This window comes from Pteropus alecto, unplaced genomic scaffold, assembly GCF_000325575.1.
Source record: "Pteropus alecto unplaced genomic scaffold, ASM32557v1 scaffold920, whole genome shotgun sequence".
Lineage (NCBI taxonomy): Eukaryota > Metazoa > Chordata > Mammalia > Chiroptera > Pteropodidae > Pteropus > Pteropus alecto.
Genome location: NW_006429596.1, coordinates 293,592 through 305,841, shown reverse-complemented (window position 1 = coordinate 305,841; position 12,250 = coordinate 293,592). Strand labels below are relative to the sequence as shown.

Below are 12,250 nucleotides of genomic sequence, written 5' to 3'. Positions count from 1 at the left end.
TCAGTCCTGTGGGGGCAGAGGCCACGCTCAACCCATTTGACAGACAAGGAAACTGAAGCTCTGGAAAGGAAAGTGTCATACCCTAGACTCCCTTCACCGTTCACAGACCATGTCAGCAGACCACAAAGGAGAAGGCAGGTCCCTGCTCCCCCAGATGCTTTTTCAGCACCACCCACACTTCCTCCTCCTACCCCAAACCCTTACTCTCTCTGCCTCAAAGGGAACTTCACCCTTTCTGCTCAAGGCCCAGGGACACCTGCCTGGCCCACAGGACCTCACACAGCACTCAGGCCCAGCTCCTTGAATCCTGAGGACCAGATAAGGCCTCTGGGCTCATATCCTCGACTCCTATGAGTGTCTGACCATGACCTCAATTGGCATGGGCCGAGAAGCAGGGGCTGGGAGCTGCAGCACCTGTCCAAGGCCACACGGGGCTGCTCAGTGGCAGAGGCACAGAGCCAGGTGGTGGAGTCCAACAGACCTTGAGGCGAGTCCCAGCTCTGCCACTCTCTAGCTGTGGGGCCTTGGGCATGTGACCTCACCTCTCTGAGCCTCAGTTTCCCCATCTGAAAAACACAAACAAGAGGTCCCTGCTACACAGTGGGGTCATGAGGATTAAATGTGTCAATTTGTGAAAGGCTTCACCCAGGGCCGGTAACGCGGAAAGCACTCAGAAACAGGAACTGTGGTTTCAACACCCACCTCTAATCCCACAGCCCCTGCCCAGGGCTTGCCCTCTCTGGCCTGGGCCCCTGGGCCAACCCCTTTCCTCATCTCCTTCTTCAATCCTGGCTACATCTTCTCCTACCCTGCCCTCCAGTCACAAAGGAAGTGCTCACTCACAGAATGACCTGCCCACCTCCTCTGCCAAGAATACCCGCCTCGCCCGCCATGTCCTGCTCGGGCAAATCCTCTCTCAGGTCACTTTTCTCCTCAGCACAGATCGCTACTAGACCCGCGGCATGAACTGTCTGCCTACCCGCCTAGAACCCATCTCACAGCACGGGGTCGGGGAGACAGACCAGGGAGGAGTCATGTGTCTCGTTCCTTCATTCGACAGCTATTGAATGAGTGCCAGGAATGTGGGGGTGACACGAGCAACTTACCACAAGCGGGACTGGAAGACATATAAGCCCCAGATAGGGAGCGCTCCCCGTGGGCCTGCTCCTACCCAAATCCTTTCTCTATTTCAGGCCCCGAGTCCTCAGAGCACCTTAATTCTCCCCGTTTATAGAGGAGGAAATCCTTCGAAGACCACAGTTCAACCTCAGTCTGGAACAGAAGAGGACGGCGCATGGGGAGGAGACAAGGAGGCTCCACCAGGGCAAAGGAGATGCTGCGTTATCTGAACCGCAGCTCCACCTCTGGCCCTGAGTCACAACCTCACGCACAATCTCTCCTTGACTCCTCACCAAAATGACAGTAACAACAGGTGACACCTCTATGGTACTTACTGCAAGCTGGCACACACTTCACACCTGCTGACCCTTTTGATCCCTGCAACTCTGGGAGGCGGTGCTATTACCACTTTTTTGCAGATGGAAAAACTGAGGCACAGGGAGTGAGTCACCTGCCCAAGGCCACTAAAGCAGGAAGTGGCAGAGCTGGAATTCCAACCAAGGTGCCTGGCTCTCGGAGCCCGAGCTCTTAACTACCCTTATCCTGTTTGCCGCCTCTTACAAGCAGGCACAGAAATCCATAATTAAAAGACATCCTGATGGTGAGGAGAGAAAATTATAGAGCAAGGAGTAATTTAGATTGAAACGATCAGAGAGGACCTCTCCAGGAAATGACACTGGAAGTGAAATGTGGAGGAGGACAGGTAGGTTGAGACAGGAAAACAGGGGAGACAAGAGCAGCATCCCCGGGAGAGAGGACATCGCATTCAAGTCCAGAGGCGGAAAACAATCTTAGGGCCTTCACAAGCCGGGGGCTAGTATGGTTGGATCCCGATGGAGGAGAAGGGCACGAGGGGACAAGTGGAGGGGCAGGGCTGGGGCAGGGCTGGGACCGTGCCCCGGCAGGCTGGCGCAGGGAGTCTGGGACCTCCCGAAGTAACCGCACATCTCCGCACATCAGGGGCCTCTGTCGTGAGACACTCACCCCAGCGCCTGCTCTCATGGGCCCACTGTGAGGATCATATGGCTGGAAGCGGGTAAAGAGCTGCGGCCAGCTACAGCCATGCCACTCTGAACACGCTCAGAAGCTAAGCAGGGTCGGTCTTGGTTAGTACTTGGATGAGAAACCAAGTGCTGTAGATGTAAAAAAAATAAATAAAATAAAAAATAAAAAGATCTGAGGCCAGGGCCTGGCACATATGAGTTCGCCAAGTGCAGCAGAGAGCTCGGGAACCGGGCCAGGGCAGCAGTCGGGGAAGGCTGATGGCGGCTGGCCCAGGATAGAAGCAGTAGACATGGAGAGAAGTGGATGGCCTGGCCCACGTGTGACAGTGACGAGTGAGGCAGGAAGAGCACCCAGCACCCGTATGACCCGAGCTGTGGGCTTACCCAGTTGTTTCCTGTGGCCAGGAATACCAAGCATTTGTCAACAGTTCCTCTCCACTTGGGCAGCTGTAGGGAAGTGCTCCCTGCCCCCAGGGCAGAGGGTGGGGCTGTCTTCCTAGAGAGACTAATGTTCCTGCTTCCTGCACTCACGTGAGCCCCAGCACACTACTGTCCCCCAAACCCATACATTATCAGTCTCTCTGGGGCAGAATGGGACACAGAGGAAAACAAGAGGGACTTTCCAGTGGGGGACCAGGGAGGGTATGAGAGACTAGCCCCAGGTCAGGTGAACAGGTAAGCTGCTTCTCACTCAAGTCTTCTCTCTGGGAGTTCTTAGCAGGAAGGCTGGGGACAAAGAGGACCTATGCTTCCCAGGCACGTGGTGGAGAGAGGCAGCCAGTGTGCTCCGAAGGACGGACCCCTGGCCCTTGGCTGTGATGCCAGAGCCAGCGCCAGCACCGCTCTCCTCTGGACAACAGTAGGCGCCCTCCCCTCCTCCAGTCTCTTCCCCAAGACACAGCAGCCAGAGTCAGGGCGTCACAGATCTCCAACCTCTACTGAACTAATAATGGATCAAGGCAACGAGAAGCTGCCACCTACGTCAAAGAAAAATAAGAACACAATACCACTTAGGAAGTGAGCTTGAAAAAACAAAACATCAAACCAGAATCTGATCAAGCCTCTCTAGTCCCAACTACCAATTTTCAGGAAATACAGACAACAGGAATAATTGAATCAACTCTACCTCAAAATGCGAGTGGCAAAATCCAGTCTTTGGGAAAGGCTATGAGACAACCACTTTCAACAAATACAATGCAAGCGGGGAGGCGGGGGAGAGAAAACAGAGACAGCTGGAGAATCCAACAGATTAGCAGAGTCTGAGAAGAACGAATACTTATGAGACAACTGGAAATCTGAGCGCTCATCAGATGTTTGATAAGAAATTATTGTTAATTTTTTTTAAAGAATTTTTATCTTTTAGATGTACATAGTGGAAAAACCTACAGATGAAATAACAGGACACCTGGAACGGACTCCCAAACAAATATGGCTGATGAAACAAGACCAGCCACAGGTTGACAACAGCTAAAGCTGGGTGACAGGGAGCCCGGGTTCATTATCCCAGTCTGTTTCTGTACCTTATCCATAGAAAGCACCGGGGAAAAAGAAAGCTCAACCTGTCATTCAAATCCTCCATCTGCTGTCCATCATTTAAAGAAGGCTCTTCCAAAGGGTCTTCCTAGACCATCCTATTTGGAAAACACATATAAAACTGCGTTTTCCATCTCTCTCTACCCCCTTGCCCTGCTTCGTTTTTCCTCTCAGCTGACATCCGATATCTCTGTCTCTTGGCTTTCTCCTCCCACCAGAACTCAAGCTCCAAGAGAGTAAGGGTCTCATCCCTGCCGTGCCTAGTACATAGTAAGCGCTCTATAAAAATATAAGGAATTGCACAATGAACAAACTAGAGTTTCAGCCCAGCCCCACCCCTGCCACTCTGCACAATGGGAGTCATCACCCCTACACCTCAATGCTACCTTAAGAATTCAAGGTCAGGTAGTAGCTAGCATACCCAGCTCACTCAGAGGTCCTGTATCCAAGCCCAGGATCCCACCCCAACTCCCATGCTTCCTTTCCTCACACTCTTGGGCCTTCAGGAGTTTAACTCTGGTTCTATCTCTCACTTAAGGTTCTACCCTTCACTGTCACAAGTAAAGAGGGGGCCAGAATGGCAAGGTCCTTCTTCATTCAGGTCTAAAGGGGGCCTCCCCTTCTACCCCTGGGACTGGGGCCCTAAAAATAAGCCAGCTCTACTTTCAGAGGGGAAAACGAGGACCCTACTGGGGAGCCTCACTCCAGCCCCACCCCACCAGCCTGTGAGTCAGCAGTCAGACCTGCTCGCCCATCCCCCCATCAAGAACCAGCCACACCCCATGAAGGATCTCCCTGCCCTCAATGGAAAGACCTGATGCCTCTACCAGCAAAACTCCTCCCCAGCCTCAGCCTGGCTGGCTCCCTCTGGAGGCAGTGACTCAGGGGCGCTCAGCCAGCCTGGTGGCTCTGGTAATTGCTCTGACTAGGGGGAAGAGTCAGCACCAGGCAGCCACCCACTCAGGCCAGGGCTGTCTGAGGACACAAGCTGGCTATATTGGTCTGTTCCTCCTGACCTGCCCAGCAAAGGTATCAGCAGCCTCATCTGTGAAGTGGATTCGGTGCCTAGGATCTGAAGGGCGAGGCCTGGCAAGGGGAGGCGGCCAGCACTGGTGCTCTGCGGACTGGAGGAAGCTCCGCAGATGGCAGAAACACCCTGAGCAGATGTCTTGGTCTTCTGGGGAATGCAGAGCTGCTGCAACCTCAGACCTTCCCACCCTGGCCTGAGGATCTCACCACAGGATCCCATGTCCACAGGCTCCCCTGACTCAAGAGGGGGTACCAGAGAGGTGGGCAGGGCAGAGTGTGTGAGAGACAGCATGTCCACCCAGGCCTGTGTCCTCACCTCAAGACCAGGTGGAAATTCTCAAGGACAAGGTCTGATCATGAGTCCCCCCAACCCACCCAACCCCACCTGTCTACAAGTCCAGTCAGCCCGACGCCCATATTTCCTTATTCCACACGCTTCTTGCCTTCTCCAATGTGACCACCCAGGCCAGACTTCTCCTCACTGAACTGTGCAACCTTGTCACCACACGCACCCATAAGAGCGTGTGGCACGCGCCCGGAGCTATTTCAAGTACTTTACGAATCCTAACTCATTTATTAACTAGTTTTCCAAATGGATCAGAGTTTTTTTGTTTTGTTTTGTTTTTAAGGTGAGGCAACCCTTGGTTGACCTCACAGATTGCAAGGACCTTGTCAGCTTATAATCTTTTATTTTTTTATTTATTTCACCTACAGCACCTGGTCTTCTTAGGTGGTCCCCCATCCAAGTATTAACCAAGCCCGACCTTGCTTAGCTTCCGAGATAAGACGGGATCGGGTTGTTCAGGGTGGCATGGCCGTAGACCAGAGTTCCTTTAAAAACTGGTATAAGATCACCTCAACTCCTGCTCAAAACCCCTGAGAGCACTTAATTCGTGGAATAAAATCCGAACTCCCACCCGAGGCGGCCTGGCTCCTCCGTCCGATGCCCCGCCTCTTCGTGGTGCTTACTGTTGAAAGTAAGTTTCAGCTTTACTGGTCTGTCACTCTACTAGAAAGACAGTCACCTCCACAAGGGCAGGGACCTCACTACTATTCCCACCCTAAGCACATGGCACAGTCACAGGGAGAAAATTGGTATGCAGCAAGGGGCCAGGCAGATGTTGTTTTGAGTGAGTTACAGGTGTTAACAACTCTGATTGGAAGGTAACATTATCAGCCGCATTTTACAGATGTGGTAACTGAGGCACAGAGGGATTCAGTCACCTGCCCAAGATCAAATGGACTATTTAGGTGCCGAGGCCAAGAGGTAAATAAGACAGCCTGTTCCCAGGTCCGGTTTTCACCCCTGTATTACTTCACCCCTGCATTAGAAATGATTGTTAAATAAATACACCCCTGCAAATGCTGTCTGAATAAACGAATGAAATTAGGGCCAAGGGGTTGTCAGGAAAGGCTTCCTGAAAGAAGCAGTATACGACGTGGTCCTTCAACTACCAGCAGGAGTTAAATAAGTAAGATGGCAACAGAAAGGACAAAGATTCCACTGTGTTAAACAGAGGAACAGGAGCCACTGCCCATCTACAAGGTGTTGACAGGAATGACACACACCATTCCTCCCGTCCTGGCTCTGCAGCCTGCCATGGGCACTGCACGTGCATTCCCCAAGGCCCACAGACACCTACCACAGGTCACTTTGCCTTCCGAGGCAGGTCTAGTCGGCTCCTGCTGCTGCTGGGGGGCAGCTGGGCCCCCTCTCCGACGCCGTCTGGCACCTCCACTGGGCCGGCCCCGACTCCGCCGCTGCCGCTTGGTTGGGGGAGAGCCTAAGGAGGGAAAGATGGGGTGGCTGAGGACCAGGACGATAGGTAGAGCACCATGGCAGGTGCCTGAAAAAGACCTTGAGGCTGGTCTCCGTGCCATGAGACCCTGGGTGAGCACCTGTTTCCTGGGCCCTGTCCATAAGATGAGAAGTAAGTACAACCTGGCATCATCCAGAAGGGCCGATGAACACGCCCCCTGACCCAGCAATCCCAGTCCCAGGTGTCACCTTAGAGAAACCCCTGCACACTCCCACCGGGAGACCAGCAATGGCAACAGCCAATGGGACATTGTTTACAGTTATTAACTGTATACTTGAAAATAATGTAAATGTCTGGCAAAAAGAATACAGAGTAACTTCCAGGAGAGATCGCTTAGTGAGGTAAAGCAAGGTTCAAAAGAAATGTCTATAGTTTGCTACACTTTGCATTTAAAAAAGATGAGGACACAAATATATATGTATACATATATATGTATATTTACTATTTTTGCAAGATGAAACACTGTACAGATAAATTAAGAATAAAATTGATTACCTAATTACAGTGAAAATAAGCCATACTTCTAAGAACATCTTTTTTTTTTACATACTTTAGTTTTAACACGTTCAAAAAAATTTTTTAAGACAAAGAAACCATAAAATTAAACACAAAGAGAAACATATGAACCTAACTGTATATATAACTGGTAACACAAAAAGAAAAGGAAAAAATTATTTCAAATTACTTGGAAGATCATTCTGACTGGAAGCTCTCAGTGGGATGCACTCAGAGGACAAAAAGAACCACACAGGGCACAGTCAGCGGTGATACTGATGTAATTTTGAAGCTATGTTTTATTGTTGTAAAACAAAGCAAACAAATCCTTACCTCAAGGTTATTAAGAACCGAGGTGTTCAGTATAAGACAAAAAATTTCTTGTATGTTAATTTTGAATTAAAAACACTAATCCGAAATTTTTTTAAATTAAAATATATTGAGATGACATTGGTTAGTAAGATTATACAAGTTTCAAGTACACAATTCTGTAATACGTCCTATATACACTGCATCATGTGTTCGCCACTAATATGAACTTTTCCTTAAGCACGGTTTCTAACTCTGTTCACTGAACGAGCCTAGGAGCAATGCACACACTCGGCAGCCAGACCTTGGTCTCCAAATACCACTGCCTCTAAAAGAAACCAAGCTTCTGAAAACAGCCGATTCCGAGGCTGGGGAAGGGAACATACAAGTGAGCCTAGGACATCTAACAGAGCCACAAAGCAGGAAGCACCCAATGAATGATGGAGACATGTCAAGAAGACAGGAGCTAGACAATCTGAACATCAGGAAGAATGACTAATTGATTATAACACAATACATAAGAATGCATGAGTCCCATAGTGGTGCTCCCCACAAAAAAGAGGGGGAGGGGAGAAAAAAAACTCCTCTTGAAAGAATGCCAGCTAACAGATGTAAATAAAGAATGAGAAAATCACCATTTTTCAAACACCAGTGTAATAACTGGTGCAGACAGGGATCATCGATGGATGCCACTGGGGAACAGGATGTGTCAATGTATCATCCCACAGTTAACCATAAAAAGAAAAAAATGTCCCTTTATAAAAAATGAATATGGCAGATACCACCTTAACCAAGTGATCAGCCCTGCCCACCTGCAACAGAAAAAGCAGAGCTTCTGCCTGCTGACATGCTCCAGCGCGAAGCGCACAGCATCAACCAAGGTGTGCTCCTGCCAAAAACATGGAACCTGAATGGAACCAACCCTCAGACCCAATTCCCCTTTCGCAAGAAGTGTAGGGGGCAGAGGAGTAGGTTAAATGACACGATCAGGAAATTATTGCACACTTCCGGAAACAATCAGGACACTCTGCAAAACGAATGGCCTAGTAAAGTCATTGTCGGGGGGGCAAAAGGTATGGAGTCGGGGAGGGGTTTCAGTTCTACAGTAAAAGAGACGACGTAACAACTGAATTTATAACAACTATGAGTGGATCCTGAAAATGGAGACAATCTTAAAGAGATATGAAAATGGACCATTAGGATATCAGAGAATTAGTATTTACTTTCCTAGGTATGATAAGAGTCTTGAAGTGAGAGAGAAGAATCTCCTTACTCTCAGGAAAGGCCTGCTGATTTAGGGGTAAAGTGTCCTGATGCCTGTAATTTACTTTTAAAGAGTTCAACAACAACAACAACAGCAAAAAGCAGAATTATGCATACACTCATGTAAAGCAAAAGTGGCGAATGCTAAAATTACTGAATCTAGGTGGAAGATATAAGCATGTTCACTATACTAATCATTCAACTTCTCTGTATATTTGAAATTATGTTTGAATAATTAAAAAAACTAGAGGGGGGAGAGACTGGATAAATAAATTAAGTGGCACAGCAATTAAAAGATACCAATTAGAGTTACTCAACATGAATAAACCTCAGAAACACGTCCAGCAAAGACAGCCAGGTAAAGAATGATGAACTCATGATGTAATGCCATTTAGGTGAAATACAAAACTATTTTATATTTTCCGTATGTTGCTTCTGGACTCAAGCTTTTGTAGCAACAGTAAACAAATACACAAAGCAAAAATGAGAGAATGACGCCTTGGGCCCCTTCCTTGAGGGGCCAAGATAGGGGAGGTTCATCAGGGTTCAGAAGAAAGAGAGAGACATGGCCGTCACATCTACCCAGCTGGGCTCACCTGTCTCCCACTGGCCTTGCTGAGCATCTGAAGAACTGCTTGACCGCCGACGGCGACGGCAGCGGCTCTCTGTCCTCTTTGAAGAGCTAGAGGTGCCATAGTTGTAGCGTTCTGGAGACACTGGAGGGGAGAAGAATAGAAAGAAGTAATCACAGTCTCCAGCCCCTCCCAGGCCCAGCCTCCAATTCCCAGCCCCTGAGATGAACATCTGTCCCAGGGTACCTGACCTCCCCAAAGGTCAGGGTCCAGACACCTACCCTGCTCCAACACCTCCTGCCCAGTGATTTCTCGATGCTTCCCGACATAGAAAACTCATCACCTCCTGGGGCCACCCAACCCATGTCTACAACAGCTCCAACTGTCAGGGTTATTCTGTAAACTGAGTCCTGGTCAGGATCCCTGCAGTGTTGCCCCCCATCAACTGCCTCCAGCTCTCCCTGAGGCCCCAAGGAGTAAGCAGGCCTCTCTGTGGGCTCCCCAAATCTTCTCTTCCAGAGTCTGACCTCCAGACATATCTTTCCAAAAGTGCTGTCACTTCTTCCCTAGTACTGCCCTTCTCTTGGTTATCCAAGTCCCATGGGCTTACTCTGGGCAGGGGAGCCTCACAATCCCCCTTCCCAAACTAGCCACTGCACCTTCAGTAACCCAGCCAAAAGCTCAACAGCTCAAGGCCTATGCACATGTGGGGCTCCTGTGCCTTAAACCCTCCCAGCTCCTGGCCTTCTCAGTACTATTGTTCTTCCCTCACAAGGATTAAATGCCTCGACTCTGGACACAAGCCAGAGGATCTGAATCCTAGCTCCCACTTTCTTGCTGTGTTATCTGCAAGCCCCTGTGATGTGGCTTCTCACCTACCTCTCTGGCCTTGCTTTGGTTCCCTCTGCCCCTGCCACACTGGCCTCTGATGATGACAGACTCATTCCTGCCTCAGGGTTTGAGAGCTTGCCTTTCCCTCTCCCTGGAATTTTCTCCTCTGAGATCTATGCACAGTGGCAGCAGTGCAGCCTCAATTCAAAAGTCACCTTCTCAGAATGCTCTTGACTGGTTACTCAATCTAAGGGGGCATCCCTTCACTTAGAGGAACTCCCTATTCTTTATATCCGAATTCTTTGTTTTAGTCTTTCTATAATCATATGTAAAAAGAAATTGTTTATCTGTTTTAATGTTTGATTCCTCCCTCATGGAACAAACACTCTGTCAGTCCCATCACCTTGTATCTCCTGTACCCGGCACACAGGATTCAGTTCTCACACGTGGGCAAAAGCTGCTTTACTCCTCTGAATCTGATGTTTTCCCTGTACAGTGGGACGGTAACAGGACTTCCTCATGGGATTACCGGGAGGATATAAGGTGATAGCTCATGTGAAAGGCTCAAGCTGCGCCTGACATGAAATAAGCCCTCCATAAACAGCGGCCACAAACATCATTATCGATGTGGCCAAATTTTACCAGCTCATCCTTCCCAAAGCCATGCCTCCTCCCTCTTGTGTTTCTCATCGATACTCTGGGAGGAGGGGAGAGTGGGATGAGACACAGGATGTCTGACATGGAGCTACCCATATTACAGCGCCATGGGGGCCCTCTCCCCACCGGAAGTCTATCAGGCTCCTATTCAACCATACCTGGCCGGCGCCGCTTGCGCGCCAGGTGCGGCAGCAAGTCGTGCCGGGCCAACACGCGCAGGAGTTGCCCCAGGAGCCGCAGGTTGCTCTCGTCGCACTGCCCGCGGCGCTCCAGCTCCAGCAGCAGGTCCAGGCCGCTACGGGCGCGGGACAGGCCGCCGGCGGCGCCGGGAGCCTCATCCAGCAGGAAGGCCAGCAGCTCCAGTTCACACTCCGTCAACTGCCCGCCCACCACCTCGAACATACGATGAAGCGACAGCATCCCGTAGTAGTCCAGGCACTCATCCTCCTCCCAGCTCGGGGCAGGGGTCGACCCGGACAGCGCCATACCCGGGGGAGGGGGGCGGAACAAGCTCGAACCAGGGCCTAGAACCCACTCAGCGGGGAAGGGGCAGTGGTCAGCGACGCGGGGGCCCGGACGCCGCCCCCGCCAGGGCGTCTCGCCGTCGCGCAGGGCAGGGCCATCCTTACACCCCAGCCGTCTCAGCCTCCCCCTTCGCCGGAATGGAATGGTATCGCCCGAGGTCCCCTAGTAACAAGTCAAGACGCCAGACCCCACTGGACCTCCGACCAGTCAGGCCGCTGAGCCCGAACGCCCCTCCCCAGGTGGTATGTTCCGAACCAGCTTCCGGAACCGACCAAGTGATTAAGACCGAACAAGCCTGGGGGTCCATCCCGGGGTACTCTGACTGCCTTTCGACTCTGGGTAGTATTGACCGGACGTGCCCCACGGCTCTGTCCAGTGGTACTGTCCGATCAGCGCCACGGCTCCACCCGAATAGTAACGTCCGAATGTGACCTTCTGCCCCCTACAAGTGGGACCGACCAAAGCAGCCCTTCTCTCCACACAGGTGGTGCTGTCCAAACCCAACCCCCTCCCCCTATAAGGGTGGTACCGCCCTCTCCCCAGCGCCCAGGTGGTTCAGTCTACCCGCCACCAGTCGCCCTTAGGCCTCTCTGGATCCTCACCGGAATTCGGCGTCTGATGACTCCCGGGCGACGGCCGCAGCCACTTGTTTTGGATCTTTCTGGCACCTTCTCTATTATTACGCCTGCGTCACCTCGCCCCTCCTCCTTCCCCAACTCGCGCAGGTGCGACCGGCACGCCCCTTAGGCGCAAGCGCAGAGTAAGGGTTCCAAGCCCCACCCCTCCGAGCCGCCCCCAACCGTAGGGTCTGGGCCGGCCTGTGGTGCGCCTGCGCAGAGAGAGAGTAGTTCCGCGTCTGGGTTGAAACTGGTACGCCGTGGCAGGGCTGCTTCTACCTGTCCTTGACTTAAACTGCCAGGTCTTGGTTGCCCTAAGTCACGACCTTTTGGAACTATTCTTTTCATGGACTACAGCCCCCTCCTAATCACGGCCTAGACGTTACATTACCACTGCTAGCAATTGCCCATGCGAAGGACCACAATCACTACCTCCCTGGCTCAGAGCAGTACCCAGACCCTTATGATCGGGACTT

The 12,250-nt window shown here is 51.2% G+C and overlaps 1 protein-coding gene and 1 pseudogene across 3 annotated transcripts in view; both read right to left on the bottom strand.

Moving 5' to 3' along the window:
- The window catches only part of DEDD2 (death effector domain containing 2), a 14,336-nt gene extending 2,420 nt beyond the window's left edge, over positions 1-11,916 (bottom strand). Inside the window, exons 1-4 of one of the 3 annotated variants that reach the window (XM_015587804.2) lie at positions 11,760-11,916; positions 10,791-11,319; positions 9,169-9,288; positions 6,329-6,469 (exon numbers count right to left, since the gene is read on the bottom strand). In XM_015587804.2, the coding sequence (XP_015443290.1) occupies positions 6,329-6,469; positions 9,169-9,288; positions 10,791-11,118 (589 nt within the window). In that variant the 5' untranslated portion in view covers positions 11,119-11,319; positions 11,760-11,916. The other 2 variants (XM_006903864.3, XM_025044178.1) reach the window with 2 other exon arrangements.
- LOC112477650 lies at positions 5,391-5,508 on the bottom strand (annotated as a pseudogene).
- Positions 11,917-12,250: the final 334 nt, after the last annotated feature.